The sequence below is a fragment of the Lithobates pipiens genome, unplaced genomic scaffold (assembly GCF_037356315.1).
Source record: "Lithobates pipiens isolate NorthernLeopardFrog02 unplaced genomic scaffold, aLitPip1_a1.2 Scaffold_18, whole genome shotgun sequence".
NCBI lineage: Eukaryota > Metazoa > Chordata > Amphibia > Anura > Ranidae > Lithobates > Lithobates pipiens.
Window position 1 is genome coordinate 50,033,579 of NW_027507758.1, and position 16,730 is coordinate 50,050,308.

The window sequence follows — 16,730 nt, forward strand, 5'->3', positions numbered from 1 at the left end:
TATTTGTGTGCATAAAGCGAAGATTTCCTCACACCTGCCAGCAGAGAGACAGACAAGGCATCATAGAGTGAGCAAGTGTTTTTATTGCTGTCTCTGACTTTTTGTTTATGTGTGAATGCTCCCCCATTTCTTCTAAGGACATCACAGAAAAAGGAATAGAGGAAAAATCTCCTCAATTGAGGTCAGAGACAGAAAAAAAACCTGACAGATACTGTATGTCAGAGATATGCAATTAGCGGACCTCCAGCTGTTGCAAAACTACAAGTCCCATCATGCCTCTGCCTCTGGGTGTCATGCTTGTGGCTGTCAGAGTCTTGCTATGCCTCATGGGAATTGTAGTTCTGCAACAGCTGGAGGTCCGCTAATTGCATATCCATGCTGTATGTAAACTCTTCCTCAAATATATTCATAACTAGAAAAGCTTATACTTTAACTTAGGACAACGTCAGCACTTATGGTACACCAACCATCTGCCCTACTTGCATCTCCTAAACATTCGGCAATAATCATTCGATTTTGCCTATACATCAATCATAAGCAAATTAACCTTTATTTTCTTTTGCCACTGTAAAAACAATGTTTTTTTTGTTTAGGAGCTTACAAGAAATGCCTCGGGTTTTTCAACTATTAAGCTACGTTACATATCAGAGATATTGCTGTGAATTATTGATAGTCAACGAGTTCTATGACCTGAATTTTACTTGTGGTAAGTTATAACTTCTATTAAAATTATGTTTTTATAAATTACATTAACATACTGGCTTAAGAACAGGGATAACAACTAATCAAAGTGTCAGTGCAGTGCAGTGTAATATTTTATTCCTGGGAAAAGGGTATTTTTCTATAAGGTTCAACTGAACATATAAGTGGCAGCAATACAACAGTATAGACCTACTGTTCATGTCCAATTCATACATGATCACATGGGTTCCCTTTTATCTCTAGACCCAAAACCATGTCTACTAGATCTTTTCCCAGCCCCCGATACAGACAAGTTTCTGACTATATTTTTTAAATTAAACGCTTTTTACGGCCTTTAAATTGATAGCATGAAACTGTATGCAGGCAACCCCTCCAAGATTCCAGTCCTGGGTGAATATTACCCCTCCCTACAAAAGGCTCATTTACAGGACATACATAGAGTATGCCCTACCAAATATAATAAGGTGTGGGACAGGTGGTTGGCACAACCAGCCATGTGTGTCAGGGAAGACTGCCTTCGTACACCAATAGGTTTCCATTTTCGGGCATTAGATCTGGCACTGCACTTGCTAGTTAAATATTCATGTAATGGTACATGGTCAATGCATTTATCCTCTTGTACTCTCCTTTGTTGGTCTCTTGATACGAAAATATAAGGATACCAACAACTACAGAGATTTGTTTTACCAAAATTGTATTCAATTTTCCAAAATGTTTAGACAGTAGACATACATTCAATTGAAATTTTATATAGGGCGAAAGTTAGCATGTATTTTACAGAGTAAGGCACCTTGGGTATAAACCAATATACATATACAAAAAGAAGTCAAACAGAATGCTACTTACGGCACCACCTTTAAAAATAGCCATTAAAAGTGGAGGGTAGCAACATTTGTCAGGGTGAGATTTTTAGTGCCATCATGAGGGGATAGGAAGGACAGGAAAAGGTATAGGGAAGCAAAAAGAAATGATGCCAGTTTGATGAAAATCCCAAAGTTAGGGAGAATGGTGGGATAAGTGGAAAAGGTGCTAGAAAAAAAGAGTAAAAGGTTAGAAAGAAGAGGTAAAGAAAATGTAGTATATAGAAAAGGGTGAAGGAAGGGGGACTTCCATTTCGCAGGTTACCTTACACATTAAAGAGAAATAAAAATCTGTCAAGTTTGAGACCAACTAAAAGAGATTTGGTGAACAAACAGGATAAATGTTAAATGCCAAGATGAAAATTAGGTCCATTCAGCTCCAGTTCCATTGTCTAAATTAGACTGGAGTAAATCTGTAAAGACTGCATGAATCTAAAACAAGTATTTTCCTCTTGGTTGGGTGGTATTCTGTATAATAATCCACAAAATCCATGTTATAGTGCTTGATAAATCCAGCAGTAAAATTTCCATGCCAGAGAGAATTTCAAGCTCTACCCTACCAATAAAGCTATTACAGAGTCACATCAGTCCCTCCAAAGCAAGGCAAACTAATAACTACAGAATCTGTAGTACCCACTGATATGTCTGTGGAGAAATAGGTAAAACTATGCTGGAGGAGGTCTCTTAATGTTGGAGACCCACAAGAGGAAAAAGAAGCCAATGGATAATTCAACCATCCTTCATTGAGCCAAAATAGGAATGTTAGTTTTAGACATTTTTAAAACACAATGAAATAAATACTCATCACCATCTACAAGTTTCATAGAACAGTGCTTCAAATACATGAAGATCATTATTATTATTTTATTCACAGGTGGCTCAAGCAATTTAACGGGACCTACATCACAATGTCCGTTTACTAAAGGAAATGACTTTATTGAAAGTACTTACCCAGGATCCACATCAAGGATCACATTTGACTTTCTGATGCTTTATGCCTTTATCCCTGCAATGATCATTGGCTGCGTCATAAGTTTTAAATTGAGAGACATCATAATGCGCAGATAGGAACTCAATCCAGAAATCTAGTGACTATGACGGCTTGGTTCAGAGGTTATTCTGTGAAGATAAACTTTGTTTTTGTATTGTCCAAGACCATGCCATAAGTGTGTTAATCTTAAATTATATTTTCTGTAAGTGTGTGTGGATCTCTGAAGATTTCAGAATTTTGAAAACCTCTCACAATTTTTCAGAAATTAGCATGTCTTGATCTTAGTGTTCACCTGCAGTAACAGTTGGTGGTGAGCCCCAGGAACGGAGCTCTAAAAGAGACATTATTCCTGTTTTAGGCTGACTCCTTCTGTCAAGTAGTGTGAACAATAATGGACCAATGTTTCTGCTACTGGTAGAAAGGGAATTTTTGGTAGGTACTTTTAGGGTCACTAAGTGGATGTTTCCAATGCATCTGGGGTTGAGGGTTGGCATCCATCCTAAAACAATGACCTGTATGCTTCATTTTATTAACATGCCGAAATATACAACCAGAGAATCTATTTGACATTACAATGAGCCCATCTTGAACTCCAAACTGTAATGTTACTAATAACACATAACAATTAAGTAACATATCCTGCAATATTAAGTTCATATCACATGCAATTCTTTGTGAAATCATAAATCATTGTATCATAAATTACTTGATTGCTATGGGATTTATCTGCTAAACTGCGCAGAAGTCCCCATGATGCAATCTCTATGTGATCGTTTACATCCAATGTAATGAAAGATGCCAACCTGGTGGTACTCCTGTTCGTATCTGATATGGTTCTGAACACACAAACATTTATGTCCAGAAGATGGAAAGCTTTATTCAGTTCAGCTTTCACACCTGTAAACCGTTATGGATCAGGGAAGTTTTTAGATTTCTGCTATCGCTCTGTTTATTCACCAAAAACGTTGTTATTACCTAAACTAACAAAGTAATACATATGATGGTTGTTCAGTACAAGCAAGGCTTTCATTTGGTGATATTGGTTAGCAAAAATACATTTATGTTCTACTCAAATGTAAAATAAAGATTAAAAAAAATGTACTTTTTTAAGTTCAAATTTATTTTGTTTTTTACTGTAGATAAATACAATTTTTATTCTAGAATTCATCCTGTTTATAATGAAGCCAACATTATGGATCTAGCAGAAATTGCTGCAAAGATATTTGCTAATGAAATAAAGGCACTTTTTTCTCTTTCATTTTGCATATTTGTAAATGCAGCTCTTAAACTTTAACAAACAAGATTAATAAAAAATGAAAAAATATGAAAATATAATTGTTTTAAAAAAAAATTGAAAAAAAAATATTAGCAGAAAAATAATAGCTAAAGTGAGAAGAAGGGGGTTATGTTAAAAAAGAATACATTTTATAAAACAAAACAAAAAAAAACATTTCTTCTACTTGTAAATTAGCTTTTTATACATGTTTTATTTAGAACGAAATGAGACAAGGTTAAACACTCAGTCCTACACATCACACTTCAGTGATATGTAGTAGAGACAATAGCAAATCTCAAAAAATATATATATATATATTTATTTATACAGTGCCTTGCGAAAGTATTCAGCCCCCTTGAACTTTTCAACCTCTTGCCACATTTCAGGCTTCAAACATAAAGATATAAAATTTTAATTTTTTGTGAAAAATCACCAACAAGTGGGACACAATTGTGAAGTGGAACGAAATCTATTGGATTTTTGAAACTTTTTTAACTAATAAAAAAATGAAAAGTGGGGCGTGCAAAATTATTCGGCCCCCTTGCGTTAATACTTTGTAGAGCCACGTTTTGCTGCGATTACAGCTGCAAGTCGCTTGGGGTATGTCTCTATCAGTTTTGCACATCGAGAGACTGAAATTCTTGCCCATTCTTCCTTGCAAAACAGCTCGAGCTCAGTGAGGTTAGATGGAGAGCGTTTGTGAACAGCAGTTTTCAGCTCTTTCCACAGATTCTCGATTGGATTCAGGTCTGGACTTTGACTTGGCCATTCTAACACCTGAATACGTTTATTTGTGAACCATTCCTTAGTAGATTTTGCTGTATGTTTGGGATCATTGTCTTGTTGGAAGATAAATCTCCATCCCAGTTTCAGGTCTTTTGCAGACTCCAACAGGTTTTCATCCAGAATGGTCCTGTATTTGGCTGCATCCATCTTCCCCTCAATTTTAACCATCTTCCCTTTCCCTGCTGAAGAAAAGCAGGCCCAAACCATGATGCTGCCACCACCATGTTTGACAGTGGGGATGGTGTGTTGAGGGTGATGAGCTGTGTTGCTTTTACGCCAAACATATAATTTTGCATTGTGGGCAAAAAGTTTGATTTTGGTTTCATCTGACCAGAGCACCTTCTTCCACATGTTTGGTGTGTCTCCCAAGTGGCTTGTGGCAAACTTTAGACAAGACTTTTTATGGATATCTTTGAGAAATGGCTTTCTTCTTGCCACTCTTCCATAAAGGCCAGATTTGTGCAGTGTACGACTGATTGTTGTCCTATGGACAGACTCTCCCACCTCAGCTGTAGTTCTCTGCAGTTCATCCAGAGTGATCATGGACCTCTTGGCTGCATCTCTGATCAGTCTTCTCCTTGTCTGAGCTGAAAGTTTAGAGGGACGGCCAGGTCTTGGTAGATTTGCAGTGGTCTGATACTCCTTCCATTTCAAAATGATCGCTTGCACAGTGCTCCTTGGGATGTTTAAAGCTTGGGAAATCTTTTTGTATCCAAATCCGGCTTTAAACTTCTCCACAACAGTATTACAGACCTGCCTGGTGTGTTCCTTGGTCTTCATGATGCTCTCTGCGCTTTCAACAGAACCCTGAGACTATCACAGAGCAGGTGCATTTATACAGAGACTTGATTACACACAGGTGGATTCTATTTATCACCATCAGTCATTTAGGACAACATTGGATCATTCAGAGATTCTCGCTGAACTTCTGGAGTGAGTTTGCTGCACTGAAAGTAAAGGGGCCGAATAATTTTGCACGCACCACTTTTCAGTTTTTTATTTGCTAAAAAAGTTTAAATTATCCAATAGATTTCGTTCCACTTCACAATTGTGTCCCACTTGTTGGTGATTCTTCACAAAAAATTTAAATTTGATATCTTTATGTTTGAAGCCTGAAATGTGGCAAAAGGTTGAAAAGTTCATGGGGGCCGAATACTTTCGCAAGACACTGATATATATATATATATATATATGTATATATAAACTTAGGTCCCTACCAATGATGGCTTCATGCACCAAGTGGGGCACAAGTCAGACCGTATGGGTCACTGTACCTAAGTCAGTTTTAACAGTGGCTGTAGAATACGCCCGGGTATCCCCATGCACCAGTGGCGGCTGGTGCTCAAAATGTTTGGGGGGGCAAAAACAAACTGAAAAAAAAAATCATCAATTGCAGCCTCACTGTCCCATCAAATGCAGCCACTGTGCTCATCAATTGCCGCCACTGTGCCCATCAAAAGCAGCCACTTTGCCATCAAATGCCACCACTGTGCCCAAAAGCTGCCACTGTGCCCATCAAATGCCACCATTGTGCCATCAAATGCTCCCACTGTGCCCTCAAATGCTCCCAATGTGCCCATCAAATGCTGCCACTGCCTGCCCTCTGCCCTGCACTTACCATGTCTTGGTGGGGCAGCGGGTGACGGCGGTGAGCGGTTTCCTCCATGTCTTCTCATGTCCTCTTCTATGATTGGACGCCTGATAGGTGTCCAATCACAGCGCCTGTCGCTTCAGTCAATCACGTGATGAGTAACAGACCCAAGCACCTGATTGGCAGAGAGGCGGTGCAGTGTTAGGAAAGCGAATATTCAAGGCCAAGTCGACCTGTCAATGGCTATGGCAGAATAAGTGAAGGTTCTGCAGTGGCCGTCTTAGTCTTCCTCAATATCGTTGAGTCACTCTGGGGAGATCTCAAACATGCAGTTCATTCAAAACAGACCAAGAATTTACAGGAACTGGAGGCTTTTTGCCAAGAGGAATGGGCAGTTTTATCATCCGAGAATGATAAAGAGCCTCATCCACAAATACCACAAAAGATATCAAGCTGTCATTGATGTTAAAGGGGGGGAATACACGGTATTAAGAACTGGGGTATGTAAACTTTTGATCAGGGTCATTTGGGTAGTTTGTGTTGTCATTTTGGTTCAAAAAGAGTAAACGCAGTTGATTGATAATAAACGGCTTCAGCCAAACACTAACCATAAGTGAAAGACATTTTTTTGTGTTATCATTTATATTCTCTGAAAAATGGCCAAGAAATCATAAATTCTGGCAGGGTATGTAAACTTATGAGCACAACTGTATATATAAACAATTGTTTACATAATAAACGTGCAGTATCCAGAGGATTCCATAAAACATGAATAAAGAAAAAGAAAGAGAAACTTTGTATAGATGTTCTTCCGGTCTTGGGTTTGTAAGGTTGCATTACCTGACATTATATGCAGATTGAAGCTCACCCCCTTTGGTCTGCAGAGGATTGAAACAGAATAAAAAGAAATTAACCTTAATGTTAGATTGTATCTCAGATTTCTGAGTCTGATCAGCCCTATGGAATAGATGGCTAGGCGACATACCGGACCTGGATGAAGACGACTGGTCAGATATCTAGGACTTACCCTTTAGGCCAGGTTCACATTGCTCCAATATGGAAGTCAGAAGACTTCCGATCCGACTTTGCCCTACTACTTCATGTTCAACTTGAATTCGACTTCAATGAACGGGATTCGACAATACCAGGCCCTTGGAGTCTGGTATGAATCTTGAGGGGGGGAACCCCATGCCAAAATTGAAAAAAAAAATGGCGTGCCCCACCAAAGACCATATCAGATCCTTCTGGTATGGGTTTTAAGGTGAAACCCTATGCCAAGATCCCTTTAAAAAAGGCGTGCCCCCCCCCCCCAGAATCGATACCAGACCCTTATCCGAGCATGCAGCCCAGCAGGTTAGGAAAGGGGGGGTCGAGTGACTACACCAGGCCACATGCCCTGAACATGGGGGGTGGGTGCTTTGGGGTAAGGGGGGCCACCCCAAAGCACCTTGTCCCATGTTGATGGGGACAAGGGCCTCACCCTGACATCCATGGGCGGTGGTTGTTGGGGTCTGTGGGCAGGGGGCTTATCGGAATATAGAAGCCTCCTGTCACGTACCTTCTAGTAGCGAGCCCGGATTGCAGAGAGAGGCCTCCCTTACAACTCCCACTACCGGTTTCCTGGCAATGTAACAGGGAACACAGGAGTAAGGAGGGGTACAGGTGCCTGGCAGGATCAACAGATGGGTAGGTGAAGTTCAGTGGAGCAGGTAATCACAGCGAATGGTTCAGCAGGTAGTTTATAGCAGATAACACAGTTCAATGGAACAGGTAACTTGATGATAAGCAGTGCAGGGAAGTAGGCAACTTGTAGCAGATGAACAGTGCAATATACACAAGTACTTGCAGCAGATAAACAGTTCAATATGAGCAGGCACTTGCAGCAGGTGAACAGTTCAATAAGACAGGTGACTTGAAACCTACTTCAGTTTTATACTCTCATCTCATAAATGTGTCGCTGCCGGCTCTTGACAAACTTTGGGCCAGGTGGCGGACTGACATCCCCTCACTAGACACAGATGACTGGGATGATGTTTGGGACCTTCCTTTCAACTCCCTGGTCTCTATTAGGGACCGCCTTGTGCAATTTAAAATTGTACACCGGGCCTATTACACCCCGTACAGACTCCATAGGATGAACCCTGCGCACCCTCCGAGCTGTTGGCGATGTGGGGCCTCCCCTGGAGACTTCTCACACATTTTCTGGCAGTGCCCTAGGGTCCAGCAGTACTGGGAGTCAGTGTTACATCTGATCAGAAAGGTCACTATGACTGTGGCGCCTTTGGCCATGGAGGTCTGCATATTGGGACTCATTGAGCCCGTGGTGCAGTCCACCGCCAAACGCACGATGACCGGCCTGCTGCTCTTTTATGCTCGTAAGAATATTGCTATGCACTGGAAAAAGGCAGAACCCCCATCCGTGGTGCAATGGAAGCGCCTGGTGAATAACAGTCTTCCCCTTTACAAAGATACTTACCTCCATCGGGGATGTCTAAAGAAGTATGATAAGGTCTGGCATGCTTGGGTAGCTGACCCCGAAACAGCTTAGATGGGGATGGTGACTGTGGTTGCGGGGGAGAATTGGTACGCTCGCTCTGTTAAGCTATATTTCTGCTCCCCTCCCCCCTTCGTGCCCTTAAGAGCTGTCCCTTGCTTTTATGGAACCAGATGGGGGATCGTTTGTACTGGCAGAGGGCATTGGGGCCGCCAGCGGTGCACCCTTGTTTGATTTTTACTGTGAACTGCTGAAATATTATGTTGCATTAAATATTCTGTGTCATTGAACGGCTCTTGTATACTGTGAGCACTGTTGTTATAAGTGTTGTTTGTTATGAAACTTTTAATAAACATATTTTTCAAAATAAAAAAGACAGGTGACTTGAAGCAGATGAACAGCGCAATATGACAAGTGGCTTGAAGCAGATGAACAGTGCAATATAAGCAGGTACTTGCAGCAGATAAACAGTTCAATATGAGCAGGCACTTGCAGCAGGTGAACAGTTCAATACAAGCAGGTTACTTGCAGCAGATGACACAGTTCAATATAAGCAGGTTCACCTTTAGCAGACGGATGGTCAAAGCAAGCCGGGTCGGATATCAGATGGGAAACGAAGTACAAGGGAACAGGCAGGAGAATCGTCACAACAAGCCGGGGTCGGGTGCAGGCGGATAGCAGATGGGTCACAGGCAGGCCGGGTCAAACAGGAACGAACACTACGGATCAGGTCTCACAGGTATAACGCTGTAGAACAGACAGCAGAGACCATTAGCAAGAGGCTAGTTTAAATAGGCCGTTTGGCGCCAACACGGACGCACGCACGCGACCGCGCACGTGCCCGCGCACCTGTGTACGAACGCATGCGCGTTCGTACGATCGTGCGTACCTGCGACGATCGTAAATCAGAAGACCTGGAGGTCAGTCTCTTCATGCGATTTTCTTGACACCTCCTTTAACAAGGGGGCCCCCAGATTGTGCCCCCCCATGTGAATGAGGATGTGGTACCCATACCTATTGAACCCCTACCCATTCACCAAAAAAAGTGTAAAAAATAAATAAAAACAGTACACAGGTTTTCTTTATAAAAATTAAGAATGTCCCCCATCATAGCTCCAACATAACTTCTTTCTTGTGATGTCTTCTCCCTCTCTTGCCGATGTCTTCTTCCTCTGGTTCTTCTCCCTCCATTGCTGATGTCTTCTACCTCCGGTTCTTCTCCCTCGTTTGCTGATACCTTCTTCCTCCGGCATGATAGGGCGGTGACGTCATAAGGGGCGTGGTTCCAGATGACGTCACCGGGTGGCCACGCCGCATGCCTATATAAGAACTGTCAAAGAATGAAGCTGGCACAACTTCGGGAGCTAGCGTCAGAAGAACCAGCAGAAGAACTGGAGGAAGAACCAAAAGAAGAAGACATCTGCAGCGGAGGGAGAAGACACATTGAAGCTATTGGCCTGTTGAAGACATCTCTATCCGCCAGAAGACTTCACTCATATCTTTTGGGCCTGCCCCACTATTGGGTGGATGTACAGTAGTCTGCATTATTTCTTTTGTCTCTGAAATTGCATTTACCCCCTCCCTACGCATCTGTCTGTTGGGTCTAGTGGAAATCTTGCACCTACAATAGCAGAACGGACTCCTTCTGTTTGACGTCAAAAAGGGCATCGCCTTCACCTGGAAAAAACCCACCCCACTAACAATTTTGTTCTGACAACACAGCCCCACCACTGTATAAGGATTCTTAATCTACTATAATCACAGGAGTTGCCCTAAAATGTTCAATAAAGTGCAGTCCAAATGGCTCCGAGATGATTCCACAGCTCAAATGTAGGATGATCCGCACTGGGTAAAGTGTCTGGGGAAGAGGAGGGGGGTTCCTCTGAGGTCTCATCAGGCCTCGTCTTAAGGAGCATTATTTCTGACGATTCTCCTTTTGTAAGGGCTAAACGAGCCACACACACCAAAAGCAGCAGTCTGTGTTATGTTTTTTTTGTAGCTTCTTCGATTTTGTTACCTGTTATGGCAGACATTGGGATCTGCACTTGTGTTGGCCCCTGCACAAGTTTTTTTCTTTCATTTCTTTATTCAATTTTACAGTATTGGTACAAACAGACTAAAAAAAAAAAAAAAAAAAAAAAAAAAGAAACACTGATCAGAAGGTCAATTTTTGACAGAAATGGCTAGAGCAGGCTGTTATAGTTAAACAGCAAGTCCAGGCTGTTCATTTTGACAGCCAGGAATTGTGGTAAAAGTGTCAGGGGAAGCAGCAGCATTTGGTTGGGGGGGGGGGGGGGGGGGGAACAAGGTGTGATATAGGACTGGTTAAAAACACACCGTAAATATGACAAGATTACGTCTCCGGGCACTGATGGAGATTACTGATTTTCTTTTCATAAGTTCTTTACCTGGCTGTCATAGTCATTTTCATTCTTTACCTTAGCTACTTAGTCAATGATCCATAAAAAGTCAGTTCTGCATTGTTAATTTGTAATGAACTTGTGCAGATCATAAAAAAAAAAAGCTTGTCCGGCTACAATATGCTACAGAAAAATGTCAGCGAATTGCACACAGGATGCCGACTTACTGTAACCAAAACTAAAATCAGGTAATTTAAGATGGCTTCTGCTCATTCTATACCAGAAAATCTATCATTCTTAAATGGAAAGCCACTGCGGCTGTTTGGTACATTTTGCTGGACCACTGCCGCTGCTTGAACCGCTCATTTTTTGTATTTGTCTAATTCGATTAGGTAGAGGTGGATGCACCAACACATGCTATATGTGTATTCCTTACATATGACTTGCAGGTTTATACTTTTGCCATTTTTGATACTCCTTTTTCTTGTTACCTGCCCTGATTTCACCCGTGTCTTGTTCCTTGCTTCAGTCTACCTTTGCTACAGTATGTGCATGACATTGTAGATTTTAAGTATCTGCACTTAGCTACTGTATGTTTGTTTTGTAATTTTTTGGGTGGTTTTATTAGTTCTGATTGTATAAGTTGAGCTGAAGTATGTCCTGAGGCTCTGTGTTGTACTATAAACATAAAATTTAATAAAGAGAAAAAAAAAAAAGATGACTTCTGCTGTGCTCTCCATCTGCAGGAGAGGTCCCCCAGTTGCATTTTGCCACCTAGTGTGCTTAATTGTTAAGGACATGCTCAGGACCCCTGAAAAAAAAAAAAAAAAAAAAACTGACTCATCTTTTAATTTTCGCAAAGATACCAGCCTTGTTTGCCCATATTATATATATATATATATATATATATATATATATATATATATATATATATATATATATTTTTATATTGCATCTCTACCTATAAGGTTTATTCACAGACAATCAATAAGCTCTTATGCCTTGCTCTTTGAGCTGTATGCTTGGATGCCTTTGTTCTAATTCTATATATACTGTAGTAGGAAGTTCTATGTTGTCACGGCTAGTAGATTTTGGATCTTTACTGCCATGGGCGCTGATCCTTGAACATGTATACCTTCCTGATTATGTCTTGATCACCATACAATAACCATCTAACTGTTGACTGTATGTGTTGGACTGAATAATAATAAAATCCTTTGTAAAAGAAAAAAAAATGATATAACATATGTATTATTTCAAGAGTCTATAGCAGAAATGTAAAAATTGTCCTCATCTATAAGGAGTGTACAGGTGTGAGAGCTGAAGTGGTCAATTGCTACGTTTTAAGATGATTTTTATTTTGTTTTCAATTATGCAACACAGGATCAATAAAAGTATCTCAAATCACAACAATCTTGCTGTACATTGTGGTTTGTTCTTACAAAATCATATAGCAGGCATCACTAAATGGCGGACCGCGGTCTGATTCTGGCCCCAGTAGCCATACTACCCGGACTGCAGCCTCGCCGAATAGTTGCCTGTGTGTCCTCTTCCTGCCACTGACCCGCCTGCCTGCTGCTGCTGCCATGTTCACAGCATGGCAGCAGGCGTGCCATGCAGGAGTCTGTCCCTTCTGGTAAGATCACTGCACTGCCCCTCCCCGCCTGTCTTATTCACACAAGATGAGAAGCGTGGCCGCTCTGGACAAAGGGCGGGACTTTTTAAGTTAAAAAGCAGATGATTGGTTGCTACGCAGTGGAGTGGTCCCAGCAATCAATCACTCACTTTCAACGTGAAATGTCCTGCCCATTGTCCCAGTCTGTGATGGGGGGCCAGTCTGTGATGGGGGGCTCGTAGGGTTGCCACCTTTTCTTCTAACAAACCTTTGAGGGCTTCACAAAACAGCTGTATTTATACTAAGATTAAATTACACACAGGTGGTCTCTATTTACTAATTAGGTAACTTCTGAAGGCAATTGGTTCCACTAGATTTTAGTTCAGGGTATCAGAGAAAAGGGGGCTGAATACAAATGCACGCCACACTTTTCACATATTTAATTGTAAAAAATGGTGGTCTATCACATAAAATCTCAAAAAAATACATTTACGTTTTTAGTTGTAACATGACAAAATGTGGAAAATTTCAAGGGGTATGAACACTTTTTCAAGGCATTGTATACTAACGTACCCCAACTGAACTTGTCACAATACTTCTTGTTATATATTTATATGTAATTAATTGCTATGGGCAACAAACTCATTTTTTTATACATCAGTTTTGGAGTATCCTTGGGACTTGAATTGAACACACATGAATAGAATATAACTGATATGGAAGAATTTATTGTACACATATACAGTATATCAAACATTTCTTACAGATATTAATGATTAAAAAATAAAGTGCATATCTATCATGTATGAGATCCAAGTGACATCGCCTTCCAGGACTTGTCAGCATTTCTTTTGTATTGTTCAAGCTCCTTCAAGGAAAAAAGGAAAAGTTTCAGATACGTTTTCTTAATAAGGATAAAAAAAAATCAAAAAATCAGGAAAGACTGAATATGTACCGAAAAAAAAACCATAATAAAAACAATATGAAATAAAAGAATATATATAGAAAAAAAAACCTAACATGTATAATCTGGAACAGCCTTTCTCAACCTTTTCAACACAGAGGAACCCTTGAAATAGTTCTCCAGTCTCGGGGAACCCCTGCTAAAAATTCGAAATCTACAACTCATCATACATTAGTGTGATGGTCACTTGAGAACGAGCCTTACACGTGTGGTCATTGGGAAGAATTACCTCCTTACAGATAGCTAAAAAGATCAATGGTGTCGGTGGGAACTTATCCTAGAGGCAAAAATGGCCCAATGCTGAAGGAACCCCTAGCAACCTCTGGAGGAACCCTGTTTGAGAATCACTGCTCTAGAAGAAAAAAAAGAGTAAGGGATGACCCAATTGAAACCTTATAGGGATATACAGGATATAAACCTCATATTGAAAATATATAAAAACATATATATGGTCAAAATGTAAACTGACATATTCACTTCAAAATTTTATTTAAATGATTTCTTGCCTACTCCTATTAAAGCGGAGGTTCACACAAAAATTGAACCTCTGCTTTTGGGAACCCTCCCTCCCCCCATCCAGTGTCACATTTGGCACCTTTCAGGGGGGAGGGGGGTGCAGATACCTGTCTAAGATGGGTATTTGCACCCACTTCTGGGCATAGAGTTCCGTGGGAGTCTACGCCTCTTCCGGTCCCACCGTACTGTCTGCTGGGACACACACGGGTCCCAGAGACAGCAGGAACCATTCTGACTGCACAGCACGACTCGCAAATGCGCAGTAGGGAACCGAGAAGTGAAGCTGCAAGGCTTCATTTCTGGATTCCCTTACCGAACATGGCGGCGGCAGCATTCGAGGACCTAGGAGCGGTTTGGCCCCGGGTGCTGACATCGCTGGACCCTTGGACAGGTGAGTGTCCTTACTTTAAGGTAGTATTTGTAGATGCTGACTTAAAAAAAAAAAAAAAAAACATTTTCGCGGGACTCCCGCTTTAATCTGAACGATCTTGAAGTTTGTCAACTTATATTGTGAAGATCCCCACACATTTACTTCTTCGATTTATATGACCCGTAGTCACTATGTCCTGTGAGTAGGTACTGCTGTGTCACATTTCACAGGGCCTGCTTCCTGAATTACAGAGGTGCTGAGAGGGGGAGCTTCAAAAGGCGGAGTCAATACAGGACTCACTGCTTGCATACAGCAAGATACTATTGGATTTGTAGTCCTTAACAAACTGAACATTAAACAGCAGAGGAGAAGCTGCAAAGCATTCAGGGGTTCCAGGAAGTTGAGGAAAGACAGCAGACATGCAGCACTCACAGCATAAAAAGAGATTTTTTTAAGTAAGCTTATATTGGATTGTCAAATTTAACTATTTGTATTGTTATTACAAAACTGCTGTTATAAAACAATGGTGTATGCTGCGACCACAGTACTCCTTTAACCATTTCTACTGCCTCCGCCCTGTAATGCCTACAGCGGTGGCAGCACAGGGTTTTTACACATATTCCCGGTGGCTGCGTGTACACTAATAAAAAGTGGCTGCTGGATCACTTTCTGAGACCCCTGGAATGTGGCCACCCTGGAGCACCCCCCCCCCCCATGTTTCCCACATTGCTGGTATCATCGAGTGGAGGGGAGGGAGACTGGCTTGACATATTGGGTATTTATTTACTAGGCGTAACCTTATCTTTTAAATTTTACCAAAAAATTGGGAAATATCTTGCATTGAACTATTTTATTCTCCAGGGTGTGTGCTTTCATAAAATATATAACGTTTGGGGGTTTTAATCAATCTTCAGGCTTAAAATGATTTTTTAAACGTGCAAAAATTAGCAGTGAAAAGGTTAAATAAATAAGCCATTTGCGATTTACCTTTTTTAAACCCTGTAGCACATCACTGTAATATACCGTTCTTCTGATGAATTAAGTTTACGGTATTGATATACAGAGTGACACGTCAGCATGACATCTATAAAAAGAAGGCAACGAGTGCCAAATTCTTAGAGATGTCTGGAAACACAGCCATCTCTGGGCAAAGGGCAGCTGTACTCTGCCACTAGCACAGATATCCTTATCTCACTATCTAAAGAACAAATAGTCTTTTAATTAATTTACACTAGCTTTCTCATGTAATAATAAATCCACATTTATTTGCTCGATCAATAAAACCATTTAAAGTATTGGGGTTACTGGTTACAAAGCTGATAAAGTGTTTGTAAACCCTAAGAAATAACGTATTTGCTCCCATTTGCTCTTTCAAATACACCAGAAAGCGCTGACCGATTGGAATGGTTTTGATCCATCCCAGAAGCCCTACCAAAAGAGAAGAGTGGGTATTTCAAATCCCCGGACTGCTACACTGGCTGCATAGGCACTGACAGCTCATTAGGAACCCATGGTGTGTATATGTGACCTGCTCAGGTTACAAGGAAGTGTAGTCCTGGGCCTGCTGCTACAAGTGCTGAGAGCAAGGAGCCTGCCCATGCTCCAGACAATGGTAGATAAGAGCTGAAGGTCCTGGGAGCCGCACATCAGAACAGGACCTTTCCGTGTGTGAACAAGTGGCGATCTCAGCCTGGACTCCTGTCAGGCCATGCCCCCTCCATGTTTAACTCCACCCCCTTGAGCTTACTAATGGGGGTGGAATCTCCTGTGGAAGGGGGTGGTTTATATGCACCACCACTAAGTGGGTAAGCAACTAAAGGAAATAGAATTGCTAAAAAATCTTGACCGGACAGCCTCCAATTTAGTCTGTGTGTAGATAAAGTGAAGTGCAAAAATATGTGGTAGTGTGGCTAAAATAGAAATACTTAGCCAGCCCCCCCCCCCCCCCCCCACATAAAAAACCCACAAGCTTTAATAGTATGGTTCCTAAAGACAAAAAAATAAAAATAAAAAAAAGAAGGAAGAAATATCCTATAAAATCCTGGTAACACAGGAAAGGAAAACTCTTAGCCCTTGTACACACGGTCGGACATTCTGTCAACCAAATCCGTTGGATTCTGTCCGACGGATTTTGTCCGAAACTGTTGCATACACACGGTCGGACAAAGTTGTCGGAAAATCCGATTGTACATAACGTGATGACGT

At 41.2% G+C, this 16,730-nt stretch overlaps 2 protein-coding genes across 2 annotated transcripts in view; one reads left to right on the forward strand and one right to left on the reverse strand.

Annotated features, from left to right (window-relative positions):
- Nucleotides 1-3,811, forward strand: part of ABCG5 (ATP binding cassette subfamily G member 5) — a 56,412-nt gene extending 52,601 nt beyond the window's left edge. The window contains exons 13-14 of the mRNA XM_077485670.1: nt 594-706; nt 2,437-3,811. Of these exons, the coding sequence (XP_077341796.1) occupies nt 594-706; nt 2,437-2,630 (307 nt within the window). The 3' untranslated portion in view covers nt 2,631-3,811. The remainder of the gene's footprint in view (nt 1-593; nt 707-2,436) is intronic.
- A 9,572-nt stretch (nt 3,812-13,383) lies between these two features.
- The window catches only part of DYNC2LI1 (dynein cytoplasmic 2 light intermediate chain 1), a 61,104-nt gene continuing 57,757 nt past the window's right edge, over nt 13,384-16,730 (reverse strand). Inside the window, exon 13 of the mRNA XM_077485671.1 lies at nt 13,384-13,543. Coding sequence (XP_077341797.1) covers nt 13,475-13,543 — 69 coding nt within the window. The 3' untranslated portion in view covers nt 13,384-13,474. The remainder of the gene's footprint in view (nt 13,544-16,730) is intronic.